General features: G+C 37.1%; 1 protein-coding gene across 1 annotated transcript; it reads right to left on the bottom strand.

Moving 5' to 3' along the window:
* Positions 1-2,948: 2,948 nt before the first annotated feature.
* LOC139737258 (GTP-binding nuclear protein Ran-like) lies at positions 2,949-11,514 on the bottom strand. The gene is made up of 6 exons (XM_071647935.1): positions 11,462-11,514; positions 9,651-9,735; positions 8,859-8,984; positions 7,337-7,524; positions 5,243-5,413; positions 2,949-4,646 (listed from the first exon to the last, which is right to left on the bottom strand). Exons 1-6 carry the CDS (start codon positions 11,495-11,497, stop codon positions 4,602-4,604), a joined length of 651 nt encoding a protein of 216 aa, XP_071504036.1. The 5' UTR covers positions 11,498-11,514; the 3' UTR covers positions 2,949-4,601.
* Positions 11,515-14,981: the final 3,467 nt, after the last annotated feature.

The following is a 14,981-nucleotide window of genomic DNA, read 5'->3' as shown; positions in this document are numbered from 1 at the left end:
TCTGACTCAAAAGTTCAGCAATCCTTCAGTCTTTTTGATGGAGTTATAGGTGAAAATATGATTTCATGTGTTAATTTGCATAATTAATTTATCAAAAAATATGAAATCAACATTTTTCTATTGTATGACCACGTAATCTTGTAGTTGACATCCGGCTCTATGTTCAGGCAAAATTTTGCGGCGATAGCGCGATCGGCGGCCGAGATTTGAAGGGGGGGTCAAATTGACCCCCCCCCCCCCCCCCCCCCCCCCAGTAAAAACTGTTACCACAAATAGATTTGGTATAAAGAATTAATTTGTGGACCTACTTATGACTTATGTCAGATTCCAAAAACATGCCATTTCTGTGTTGGACTCTTGATAAAGCTGTATTATTCATTGCTTGTCTTCACTCATCATACCATGAATGAAAATTTCTTTCATCAAGGCCTTTGGTCACATAGCATTTATTTATTTTTTATTCACTGTGGAATACATGTAATTAAGAGAAATTTATGACCAGATTTATGAAAGCGCATCATATTTTAAAGCTAAGTTGTACATGTACATGTTTTTGTCTCAACTTGGCAAAACTATTCACAAGTACTGTGTACACTGTATGTGCTGTTTTCTGTCTGATGCTGAATTCCTTCCACTTCTCAAAATACACATACATTGTACATGTACAAAGTTGCCAATTTAATGACAAGATTTAATTTTCTTCAGTTATATTAACCCTGACTTAAAATACAGTACACCTAGTGCTTTTAATTCTCTTTCATTTATGTTTGGTTATTTTTAATTTTCTTTACAATTTTTTTTTTTTTTTTTTTTTTTTTTTTGGGGGGGGGAGTAGCTAAGAAACAATGAAATTACAGTAGATACATTTGTAAATACGTGTTCTGTACACTGTATATGAACTGACGTACACACAAGCCCTCATTACTAACAAAATAAAATTTCTTGTCCAGAATTCAAAATTTCTTTAGTGATTGTCACATCTTGATACTGTATACACATGTATATCAAAATGTTGTACTTGTGCATGTATTACAAAGTGAATTCCTTGGTTCTTGGGAGTGTGTAATACTGCACATGTAAATGTACAATGTACCAAAAATTTTAACATACTGTACAGTGCAAAGCGCTATCTCCAGCTCCTACGGGTTCGGAAGAAAAAGAATGCTACAAATTGAATGAGCACTTGATGATTTCCAAGAACCTACATGTAGAATGTATATGATTTTCCTTTCCACATCATGTGCAGTGTTCTTCCTTGTACACATACATTGTATACCAGTGTATTCTGTAAAATCACAAAACTCAACTTCATTGTAACTTGGTACATACATGTATGTACAATGTACAGTCAACCTTGCCCAAGTTGAATCTAGTGTGTATAAGCTAGTTCGGAGTTAGCTCATGGGCACATTGGTACGAATGACCTTTCTCTTTTCTCAGTCGGTTAGGGGCACTTCACTCGTTTTAGAGCGACATAATGCATAAGCTTTACATAACAATTTATGGGATTCACAATCCTGTTCAAACAAAGAATAGAGTTGCGTAGACCAGATGAGCAGAACGATCCGTCAATTTACACTTGGGAAAGCATCCATTTCATTATTTTGCATTGGATGTATTGACAATCTCTTTCTATTGATATTGCCAATTACCACTTTTGCTGTCAGGTCGATGTGCTGGCAAGCAGCATTTATAAGTATCTCATGAATAATCATTACATGACAGATGCTTATCCCAGTGAATTAAAAAAACATTATGCCTGTTGGTCCGAATGACCTTGTTTCTGCTCATGCGCAAAGTGGAACTACGAACTGGCTTATTTGGACTGAAGAAACATAGTACCGGGTAGCTTTTACCGAGAGAAAATTCAATTTATGAGGGATTAAAATCAATAGAATATAAGAAGAAGAGGACTTGAAAAGACCTTCCACTTTGGCGATTATTCAACTTATGCGAGGTTGACTTAAGCAAGGCTGAGTGTATGTTATTCACTTGAAAGAAAAGAAACACAGGGAACACATACATATCTGCAAATTCAAACATACATTCTGTTTAATTCTCATGTTAAGGGACAAGTACACATGGAGAAAAAAAAAAGGAAAAAAGCATCCTACATACATCTCTGGATTGTGCTTAATAGTGTTTCAGTTGCTTGCATGGAGAAGTCCCATATGTGTACACACACGTATGTCTATAGAATTTAATGAAGTCTAATTGAACTAGGATTTATCAATGTAGAGATGAAAGGGGAATCAAAGTGAACACGCAGACTACATTCGTGTGCATGACAATGGTGCAATCCGTTCAGCAGAAAGACTGCTTCAACCAATAATTCTACTCCTGTAAGTCAAGTTTCACATGCATGTAAGGTATGGAATATAATCGGTGACAAAAAAAAATATAAGAATGTAATTTACATCAACAACAAAATTCATATGTGTGCAAAAACACTAGCCTTGAGAATTCTTGTAACACTGTCATAATTCAGGCTAATTGCATATACAGTACATGTAGCTTGTGAACTGTACATGATAATGAAATCATGCATTAAACCCGACACCGGTACAACGAGTATTACTGCGAGCCATACCCCCACCTTGCACACAGATGTACATGCACATTTGATGAGGGTTGACACTGAGCTCTAAGTGTATGAATGCAAAGCAACCTTTCAGAACTACTAGGAAGTCACTGCATTATGTGGGCTAGGCACTCATCTTCCAATAGAATCACATAAAACACTGAAATCTAGGTTCTGTACCTCAGTTTGTTAATTTGTTTATCCACAGTTCTATCCATTTCATGGTTGGGTTCCCCTTCCTGAACATGTTGCCCCCCCCCCCCCCCCCCCCATCCCGACCCGACCTTCCAACACAAATACACAATGAAATATTATCCACAAGAGGTACAACCTTTAGCAAAATCACAAACCCAAAGTATGTTACCTTTGTACATTCACTATGAGTTTATCGCAGTTAACATGTGAGAACAGGTACTACAAAGGCAGTTTGTTTTTTCCAGAAGACCAAAGACATCAAATATTCATTCAGTGTGTCATGCCAGAGAACAGACCTTCACTTTTTTAGGGCATACATGTGACAGCTGTTTGTGCAAAGTTCTGTTTGTTCAACAGAGCTCCTGTGCACTGAATCACTTTTGTGTTTATCCGACACACTGACTGGCTTCTGTGGCATTTGCACAGCCGAGGTCTGAACCAGACCTGGGGGGCATTTCATGAAGCATTTCGTCCGACAACTTTGTCTGACAAATTTGCTGTCAGCCAATCAGATGCATGGATTTCTGTAACTTTTAACAGTTTGTCAGACGAAATATCAGACAAAACGCTTCATGAAATGCCCCCCAGGAATGATTCTACTTGTGTTCTATAGAGCCAAGATCTTCTTGTGATATTAGCCTAGAATGGGATCTGCCAAGTAACGATGCTACAAGCATTGTCCACCATGTGGACATGCTGAGCCCTGTACTGTACAGGTAAAAAAAAAAAAGAGGAAAAACAGAACAAATTGTCGCAATATATCAGTACAAATTTGATGTCCCTTTAGCTTGCAGCTGGCTGACAGTATCAGACAATAAAGTCAAAACTTCATGAATTAGATAATGGAACACACATACATCTGGTCAGAGTTAAGGAAATGAAAGAAATCTGATTCATTCAAAGGTGAATATCATTTCATATACAGCTATGATACAACGCTTCATTTTTAAAGCTTGACCATGGACACACTTTTCCTCTACATTGATCAGAAGATATCTGAAGTGCACCTGTAATTTACTTCACATTTCAATTCTCACAACGGAAACACACAATGAATGTGCAGTCATAGATATTACCATTTGCTTTTTCATTTGTGACAATGAATAAAACATACTTATAACCAAAATATCAAAAATGTTCACACCACATTGATACAAAACTTCAAGTCTTGCTTTTACTTCACAGAGAAATATAATTACAATGTACATACAACCTTGAGAAGGTTGGGTCGTTTATCATCTTTGCTTTACAGAAGGCAGTTAATGCTACCCCTCTTGATGGAATAACACCATTCCTTTGAACCAAACTATCTACAAAGCAAATACATGTATTAAAATTCTCTCTCTTTGAGGTAATGTGTCCCGTCACCTAACACAACATGCATCTTCACACTATTCCGCCACTGAAGACGTCTCTTGCGCGACTATATCTCATTACTAATCCAAGGAGGGGATTAACAGGGAAGTACTCTACGAGCTATGGCCGAAATCATTCTCGAAAAATGTCAGTGGAGTAGAAAATGTCACATATCGTGAGCACATAAATAAAAGCGGAAACAAACAGAGCTATAAATACCATGCCTCAGTAGATTCCACTCCTTTGTGTGTAATCATCTGGAACTCCCGCTGACTCCTACGAAAAGATTTCCCATTCTATTTTTATCTCCTATCTTTCTCTCTTTGTCTTCTTTGTGTTTTCTGATGAATTAGTGGAATGGGTTGCCAGCATAAAACAGAGCCCAGACTGTGACAAGGAATCCAGATGATTACATAATTGACACACAACTGTTACCATGGTAATTACATGTTTTTATCCTGGCTAGGATCTATATCTCCTCGTCATCATCAGGTAATGCAGTATTCTGGGCCTCCTGCAGGGAGCAAAACATAAAGAGAGGAGAGGTAAATTTTTACAGTAATTAAGTTTACTAGCATGTTTAGATTTTTATGCATGCTTTTTAATTAGTTCTTTTTGATGACTAGAAAAGATGGCCTGATGCTTGCCTAACATAGCACTTAACACTGAATGCAAATTGGAGTTTCCCATGTTTTGACATTTAGCAGAAACAGGTGAATGTGTAAACAAATTACAGTGCACTCCCATTATAACAAACATGGTAATAGGTAAATGCAAGTTACACGGAAGTAAAATTCAGACCGCAACATTATATACTGTATGTTTTTGGGGTTTTTTTTTTTTTACTGTTTAGTTGTTCGGTTATAATGAAATTTTGAATTACAAAAGAAAAATGCAACTATATTCCTCTGGCAAAATATCTTGAATAACCAGACATACTTTGGGGCCTTGGTTGAACTTTCAATGAAAACTAACATGGACAAATACACCATAAATTTTATTTCCTCCAAAAAACTACAACCACCCCATATCAGGTATGAAAGAGTCATCCATGATGATCAAACTAATGTGCCATGAAACCCCCTCAGCAAGTGCCCCTAAATAACTTACTTGAAGATCTGCCTCATATTGCGATGCCAATGTGGGGTCCATGGTGATTTCTGGGGGCTGGAGGGCAGGCATCTCAACAAACTGCAGCTCAGCCTCTCCGCACAGCTTACGGGCCAGCCACAGGAATGGCTTCTCAAAGTTGTAGTTGCTCTTGGCGCTGATGTCATAATACTGCCAAGAGAGAACAGTTATTCAGAAGACATTGGTTATATGTGATACTTTCTTTGATCTTGTGTGTGTGTTGGATGTGAATTACATCGGCATAAATACATTTTCTACACCGCAACATATGATGCAAAATCAGTAAAATATGAGTAAAGATGTCTAAATCTGCTCAATCCAATGTATGTGCATATGCTTTCACCCACAATTCACCATTTATTGGTATTCAGTTCCTGACTTTACACTGCACAAACCCACTAGAATGAAACACAGCAACAGTCTTGCACACAAGCTAGTATTGTGATAAAGGGATTAGTAGGATTAGTTAATCCATATTGTCAGATGAGACGTCTGCACCTATAGAGCCATGAGCGCACATTATTGTTCACAGGTAACTCTACAGAAACAAAATTATAGTACCTGGTAGATATTATATAGGTAGCACATAAGACATAAACGAATGGCAGGTATCATCTTCACCTTTTCAAATCTAAAACAATCAACATCAGTGAACAAAAGATCTGCTGGGTGTTTTTTGTTCTGTTTTGCTATAGTACTCTAAGCACTTTACCATCACATTTTCAGCTTTCCTGTTCATCAATATTATGTCATACTATGTGTGTAACCCTACCATATCATGTTCAGAGTGGAAATTTATGGGTGTATTTCAAGTGCACAGATACGAGGGTCTGGCTATGAGGTCAATAAGCTGGGCCCAACGACCTCATTACAACGGGATTCCCCTGCACAACTGAATCATTTTCCCATGGCCAAATGTCCCTTCAATCTGTGAAGATGCTGTCCCACAAGACGAGTGACACCACACTCACAGACCAAAGGTTGGATTCTCTTGCAAGCTGGTTCAACTCTGATGGCAATGAGGTTAACGTCAGAGGGAATATGCTTGCTTTCAGAGAGGCGATGATTGCATTATATGTACTCTCCTCTCTGGACCACCACTCTCAACTCAAGAGTAGGAGTTTTATTAAAACTGCACCAAAAGTATGGGTGAACTTGGAACATTTTTTTTTTTCAAATAAATTGAAAGCTTAAAGCGGGCACTTGAATGCAACATATTAAAATGTGAATGGGAAAAAAAAATCATGCTGGTAGAAGACAATTTCTTCATACTCCATACCAAGTTTACTCTGTGAAACAATTTCATAGACAAAATCTAATGAGCCAGCAGAGTAGCAAAGAACACCACAAGCTACACACAGGTATGAGTTTTTTCAGTTTGTCTCCCTCTACATATTAAATTTGTTAAGATCACAACTGCTGATCTGTAAATTAACAAAATCTGTAAATTAACTGAATCTTCCTCTGTGAATAATATCTTTCTTTCATTTATCCAATGCCTTGTCCGCCTTGGACTACTTAACACAACAATGTTGGAATTTCGGAGCTTGGGTATTTGTTCCATGTTCATTGAGTCACTGCCGGCAACCAGGGACAGCCTGGTGGTAGTGTCGCTGCCCGGAAAGCAGTAGATGACAGATTAGAGTCCCACTGGTTCCTTTTTTCCGACATGTTTGTTAATTTACAAATCAGCAGTTGCGATCTTAACAAATTTAATTTGTAGAGGGAGACAAACTGAAGAAACTCATACCTGAATCTTCCCCTCTGAATAATATCTTTCTTTCATTTAAGCTACACACATTTCAGTTTGTGGGACTATCAACACTACTGATTATACAACAATCTCAACTTGGCATCAACTAACCACAGAACACTAAATTTTGAAACAGATTACAACTAGTGATTTATCAAAAAGGAATTACACTTTCTCCTCAAAGTTCACATGGACGAAAGTGAATCTGAAAAAAACTTTCTTTTTTCACCCATCTCACATTTCTGAAAGATATGATATCAGAGAAACAGGACCAAAACAGGAGAGAGAGGCTGACAGAAATGAGCTGATCTCTTTGATACCTGGAGGTTCTTTTTCCTGTGGAAGGTGATGGTCTTGGCCTTGACCTTCCTGTCCTTGATGTCCACCTTGTTGCCACAGAGGACGATGGGGATGTTTTCGCAAACTCGCACCAGGTCACGGTGCCAGTTGGGCACGTTCTTGTACGTGACTCTCGATGTGACATCGAACATGATGATGGCGCATTGGCCTGGAAAGAAATACATAGGCCAATTCTTTAAGAATGTCATTGTGTATATACACTGTAACCCCAACATTTTGCATATCCATCTCACAATAAGGTTTCTATCCATCGTAATATACATCCCATAGGATTATTCATTCACCTTAAAGCCTCTGTGCAACTGCAGTCCTTATCTGATACACCTGTTTTATGTAAGTCATGAAACTCTTATTTTACTCTATTTGCTCTATTTCATGGAAGGTAAAAACCTTTGAGACGTTGTCATGGCTAGCTTTTTAAAAATGTGTGTCACAACGTAACTCTAAGCATAGACAGATACAATTTGATGTCTGAGGTCGATGGTCACAATAGTTGCACACTGCACACCAAGAATAAAGTGTTAAAAAACAAAAAACAAAAAAAACTCTGTCCCTTTTGCTCTTTTAACATTGCTACTTAAAGGGGAAGGCTAGTAACTGATCAGTGGGAATCAGTGGAAATGCTGGGAGATGATTGTTCCAATCCTTATTGGATTCATTCAAGAGTACATTATATATCTACTGTTGTGTGAAAATTATTTGCTTCAGAACGGTCTTATATTCAAGTAATGTGCAGATTAATGCTCCGTCGCTGACCAGGGACGCTAACCTGGAAGCATTAAACTGCACATTACTTGAATATGAGACCATTCTGAAGCAAATCATTTTCACACAACAATAGATATACAATGAACTCTTGAATGAATCCCATAAGGATTGGAACAATCATCTCCCAGCATTTCCACTGATTCCCACTGATCAGTTACTAGCCTTCCCCTTTAAAGTACTAGACTAACAAGATCTGTGTTGCTGTACAGACAGACCAACAGTTGAAAAATTTCACAGACCATGAAATGGCTTACATTCCTTCCTGTCTCACTTATACTTGAAATTTCTCTTTCACAAAGCATGCATTCAGGCCTTTCTTTAGAAATATTGTGCAAAACACTCGAAACACTACCATCAACAAACAGTTAATCTGGAAATTAATGTTTCATCAACTTGGTGTTTCTTATAGTCAGCTCTATCATACAACACCAACCAAAACATAGTATTACAAACTAGCTAATGGAGAGCCAACATATACTGTAAGAGTTATTATTTTCACCAGGACTTAATTTTCACAAATTTTGCCAATCATTGTCGGGCCTAAAATTTAACAACACAAAAAAATATTGATACCCAGAGAGGCATTAGTGCACTTATGGGTCTCGATTTTCAATTGTGAAAAAACATCTCGCAAAAATGTCCATGACCTCCTCATTCGCACAAATATCTGTAGGCGAAAAGAGCTTTTTCAGAATCACTAGAGTCCATGCTTACCCTGGATGTAATAGCCGTCCCTCAGACCTCCAAATTTCTCCTGACCTGCTGTGTCCCATACATTGAACCTGATTGGTCCCCTATTTGTGTAGAACACCAAGGGATGTACCTCAACACCGAGGGTTGCTGTTCAGTAAAAAAAAAAGAACATCTTTTATTCATGAAATCAATCACGAGGGAAAAAACTCCAAAAATTGTGGGTTTTACATTTCTCTTTTGATTTTATCATTGTCAAGTGGAGTATTGGGTTTGTTTTTTTTGCTCGTAGACCAATATTTTCAAAATGACCAACTTGCAATGATTTGCTTCCTGACACAGATGTGCTGTATATCGTCTCCAAGGCTTGAAATCACTAACCTTTCTTCAACAAAGGGATGAATACTTTTCCTCTCATTCTGTTACTGTAATTTTTACTCATGATTTTGACCACTCGCAAAACTGTCTTACAAGTCCATATTCAACAAATAACATATCCATACAATATATGGTGGATACAGCATATGTAAGATGGGGTAAAACAGGGGGAACTAGCAACGAAAAGTGAGTTTGAATTCATATTGACAATTTTCCATTAGAAAAAAAAAACCACTAGCAAGTCTGTTATGATTGCTGTCTAGTGAAAAAAAAAATTAAGCTTAGATTATTGAAAGATGACATAATGAGCATTGAGTTTTGTAATTCTGTAAGTTTTATATGCATAGGACCTCGAACTAATGTCACTAGCTCAAGTGAGTCAAAAATCTATGTGAGAACTTCTTCATGCAGAATTGTTAAAAGGACTATGTCACTCACCAATGTATTTCTTTTCAAACTCTCCTGTGAGATGACGTTTGACAAATGTAGTCTTTCCCGTACCTCCATCACCAACAAGAACAAGCTGTTAAAATGGAATCACACAATGGTAACAAAATATATCTTTTTCTTTGGTGTTTACTGACACTGAACAGAGGCACATGATAAAGCCAGTGGAAAATACATAAGTATATGCTGGATGATCTATCCAATAATAGACCTTTAACATCAAGAAAATGTGTATAATACACAAGGAAACAATGGGAAGAGATAGTGGAGTTTATTACAGGAAATCAACATTTTGCGCGAAGCCAATTTGGTGTCCCTCTCCTGTTATTAATTTCATGGTTTCACTCTCTATTTTAAACATCTTAAAAATAATACTTGCTCATTGTTATTTTCTCATCAGTTCTGACTTCAGTAGAGCCAAAAATTCAGAGACATTTCCAAACTGGAAAGTCTAAGTGTAAAGTATCAAAATGACAGCCAACACTGACAATCCTTAGAAATGAAAGATGAAACAGGACCTTACAGATATTTAACAATAATAGTAATAACACTACTAATAACAATAATAACAATAAAAATAATAATAATAATAATAATAATAATAATAATAATAATAATAATAATTATTATTATTATTATTATTATTATTATTATTATTATTATTATTATTATTATTATAGTAATAATAATAATAATAATAAAGGTAAACACTTGGAAACAGAGGGGAAACTTTTTACTGCAAATTCCCATTTTACTGAAAAGGTGATGACTGATTCAGGTTGGGGGGGGGGGGGGGCAGGTAAGGGGAACATTCTTGGGGGAGGTTGAATGTGATTGAACTTAACATTGTCCTTACAGAAATTGAAAGCCAAAGCCAGAGTCTCTACAAACACTACGGTGGGGCATAAACTACATTCAAAGACGGCCATCCATCCCAGTGGCAGTGGCTGATTAGAAAGAGTGTCTTGAACCACACACCGCAAGCAAGTAAATTCTCATTGATCGTAAGGTGGAAGGGTAACTAAACTTTGCTTATCTCGAAATTGCATTGGATTCTTCGAAGGCAAATGAAGACCTGAATTCAGTTTTCCTCATTGGAAATCTCTTAAAGGACAAGTTCACCTTCATAAACATAAGGATTGAGAAAATGCAACAATATTAGTAGAACACATCAGTGAAAGTTTGAGGAAAATTAGACAATCGATGCAAAAGTTATGAATTTTTTAAATTTTTGTGTTGGAACCGCTGGATGAGGAGACTACTACAGCTTGTGAGTCATATGCGTACAACAGTATAAAGAAAATATAAAAGAAAATTCAACATATTTTCACTTTTTTCGCATAATAAAAGAGCAATTGACTTGCCTCTTTCTAAAGGCAGGGGGAATAATATTACCCATAACATTTATCGGTAACGAGTCAGGGGAATGTGTACTTTTTTCAAAAGATGGAACTTTGTGAAATTCTCTTTATATTTTCCTTATATTGTTGTACGCATGTGACATCTAAGTTATTCATACACTGCAGTAGTCTTCTCATCCAGCGGGTACTGCACAAAAACTTCAAAAATTCATAACTTTTGAACGGATTGTCTGATTTTCCTCAAACTTTCAATGATGTGTTCTACTAATATTGCTACATTCTCTCAATCCTTATGTTTATGACGGTGAACTTGTCCTTTAACTTAACCCCCCCCCCCCCCACCACCACCCATCCCCCCTGCATTGTCTGAAGACATGTCTTGTGCACTCCGAGTTTGTGTGATTGCTCTAAGAATAAAATAAAACAATCTTCTGCACTCACCTTGAATACAGCCATTGGCTGAGCAGGTGCTGCCATTGTTTATCTGGTTTTTAGTGTTGAGAAAAATCAAATCTGGAAAACAAAAGAGATAGGAAGGAAAACACTACATGAGCTGATTATGTAATATCACACGGTAAAAACTATACCAGGGCTACTTGTAAAACTAACTCTCATCCAGCATGAATTCACTGTCACAGACAATAAGCAAATGATGGAGAGCAATATAAGGCTACGTGCATCCAAGCACTTGCATCAATATAGAAATACAAGCAAGTGACTGAAATGGCTTGCATCAGGCCAGAAGTTGTGACCGATCACTCATTTTGTCAAGTCAGACTTGATAACTGAACTCCTTCAAGTTCAACCACATCATATTTCCCTTGAGAGCAATGTCATGCTCTGAATTCAGTTTCATTGAATAAACTGGGAGATACTTGTGTGCAGCATGTATTGTGCATCCCAATAAGAGAAAAAAAAAACATCAAATCAGGGACACTTTTGTTTTGTTCACACATGAAAAGATGAAGTCACCAAAGAACATTCCGCAGAATCATGAAAAATTGGTAGTTCTGTGAGTGCAGGTCTTTTCATCTTTTTTTTCCCCCCTTTTTTTTTGGTTTCATATTCTTCTTTTGGACATGTCACCAACAATGACCCAAATTTAACATTTTGCTTGTCAAGATATCAAGCTCCAAACAATCTGCAGCATGCCTACGAGAGCTTTTCAATAATAAAACACCCATTTCCATGAAATATTAGGTGCTTGTATTTCATTCTACTTGACTCAAATCTGGGGAACAGTTACTGGAGACAGCAGACAACAAAATGGCCTTTGCCATGGTATGTGTGTGTGTGTGTGTGTGTGTGTGTGCGTGTGTGCACGCGGGCATGTGTGAACATTAACACAGAATGAAAGTCAATTCCAAATTGTTGGAATGTTCTTGACAAAAATCCATTTTACCCTGCAAACTGCAATCTGTATAAATTGGACAAATACCAAATACTGAAATAGGCCTTCAGAGCTACATGTATGTTTTAAATTAAATATCAATTCCATATCTGGTAATGACATATGGTCTCAATGAATTGAGCAAATGCTATAACACATAATTCCGTGAAGCCAGACGCAGTCTCCACATAAACACATCCCTGACAATCAGAGATCTATACCGGTACACTACAGTCTACAGACCAATCTTTCACTCGAGTTAAAACCATTCTGACGGATTGCTCTCCTGGCAAATTCCGGTCATTGCATTGCATCTGTACGTAGACTTCTTCACATGTTCTTGCACCACACTTCACTGATCACTGTCTTCAGAGTAATCCATGTAAATCAGAATTAGATTTAGCTTTTTCCGTTCTTACTTGTCTTTAGCTACAAGTAAATTTAATTTACCATGGCATTGTCATGTCAAAAGTAAAACTAACTAAAACAAAGGTGTGTGGCAACAGTTGACACACTGTACAAGTTACAACTACAACTGTGTTCAGAGTAGAATAAAATAAAGAGAATCCTCATGGCGACATGACATAAATCTAGTTTGACTTTTATTAGTTTTCTACAAAATTTTTGAAGATATCATCGTGTCATCTCAATTAGAGCTGATGTTAAACCGAGCACGTTTTTCCAACTCGCCTGTGGTCAGTATTGCTGCCTGCAATCACACATTCACAGTTCATGCATGCAAATGCATGCTCATGCACATTCAGGGAGGGAGCACCACGAGCACATTGTGCGACTTGCATTGACCAGTAGGCCTACAGCACACACTGCTCAGTCGCGGCAACCATCATCAGTCAACAAAAGGTCAAAAGACATTGCAACAGGGAAGACAATATTACTCCAATGTAGCTTATTACTTTTACCACAATAAACAAAATAAAGAGAGGAGGTTCCATATAACAATCTCAACTCTTTCATCATACAATCTAAGATAATTACGATTACTCAGTGCTTGAATTGACTTACCTGAATAAATGCCCGAACTTAGGGAATTCTGTAGTGTGTCAATGCAATGTCGCGCGCAAATTCAGCTCTACACGTGAGACTTGCCCATTCACCGCTCGCCTACTATAGTCTCCCCTCAAGGCAATACAAACAATATAGGGAAGTCGTTGCGCGGAAGAACAGGCTGTTTCAACACAATGAAAATTTCCATAGCTTGACGAACTGCACAGCACAAAAACGAGCAACAAAACAAGAGATTTCTTTCTTCAGCTTATCAATATCCAAAGATATTTCCTCTTCTATCAATTTACTCACAAAAGCAAGCAGAAACAGATACAGAAAAAGATGGAAACAACCATGATTTGATTTTGTTATATAATGACTGTTCAAAACTATCAAATCGTGAAAACGTAGACCTATTTCAATCTTATGTCAAAGAATTCAGTGCAGTATATTGTTACGGCCTGGCCAGAATTTGATACAATTTTGAAAAACCGCTCCAAGTTGTGGGCGGTGGCATAGCAGGCGAGCTATAACAATGTCTATATTTTGACAATGTTTTTAAAAATATATTTTTGCAGTGAGTGATCACAGATCAGGAAAAGTATAATTATATGGATATAATTCCTCTGTAATCTGAGTAAATGACATGGTCATTATGAACCATTTGAATTTCACATCTTTTTACAAAGAACGACAAAGAGCCAAATTCAATTCCTAGTTAACAGATTCCCATGTTAACAGATCTTGACAAACCAAATTAAATCAAACAGAATAATCAAGTATAGAAGAATTAACAAAAAAGAATACGAAGTTGCAGAATTTTTATTTTCGTAATTATTGATAGTCATCCCTTGTAGACAATAAGGAACATTTGAATCGCCTTGGTGCGTTTTGTTACTTTTTGCAATAACCTAACGTTATAGGCCTAATCACTTTTATGAGGAAAGAGTTTTAGTCGACTGGGTCAATACATAATTTTACTGATATTGCTTTGTAATACAGACCAATAGGGTGCTGTAAGTTGATGTCACTGTCAGTTATTTTACAGCTCTGTAGAGTGTAACAATAAGTAGGCACATACGTGTACTTCTTCTGGTGAGCTTGTATACATTTAGTATTCTTGAAAAATGGCATACAACACACACACATACTGAAGCTTTTCGACATGCACTCATCAGAGTAAAATCGCATGAATGAACAGAACAGAAGCGAAGGAACCATAAGGAACCATAGGTCGCCATTTCGCCCTTATGGTTCCTTCGCTTCCTTTATATTGTTTCGTTTCTGGCTTTCTGTTCATTCATGCGATTTTACTCTGATGAGTGCATGTCGAAAAGCTTCAGTATGTGTGTGTTGTATGCCATTTTCAAGTTTTGTAGTACCAAACACTTATTCATTTAGGATTCTGCGGTTTTCCTTTTTAACTAGTCATTGTGATAAGATTTATGGTTGTTTTGGTCTATTCTTACTCCATTAAGTAGAGTCAATTTAAAATGAGTAGATTAAATCACATCAGGTGACATGCACACTCATAGGAGTCAGATCGAAAATGATGGCATTATCTTT

Source organism: Diadema antillarum, unplaced genomic scaffold (genome assembly GCF_040938485.1).
Source record: "Diadema antillarum isolate AM-2024a unplaced genomic scaffold, OU_Dant_1.0 seq00000688_RagTag, whole genome shotgun sequence".
NCBI classification, from domain to species: Eukaryota; Metazoa; Echinodermata; class Echinoidea; order Diadematoida; family Diadematidae; genus Diadema; species Diadema antillarum.
This window is presented reverse-complemented; position numbering and strand designations above follow the sequence as displayed.

Coding starts and splice junctions, on each gene's coding strand:
- LOC139737258 (XM_071647935.1), bottom strand. CDS start 11,497: ATGGCAGCACCTGCTCAGCCAATGGCTGTATTCAAG. Junction 7,525..8,858: donor GGACGGCTATTACATCCAGG/GTAAGCATGGAC, acceptor ATTTCTTTCCAG/GCCAATGCGCCATCATCATG. Junction 5,414..7,336: donor ACAGGAAAAAGAACCTCCAG/GTATCAAAGAGA, acceptor CTCTCTTGGCAG/TATTATGACATCAGCGCCAA.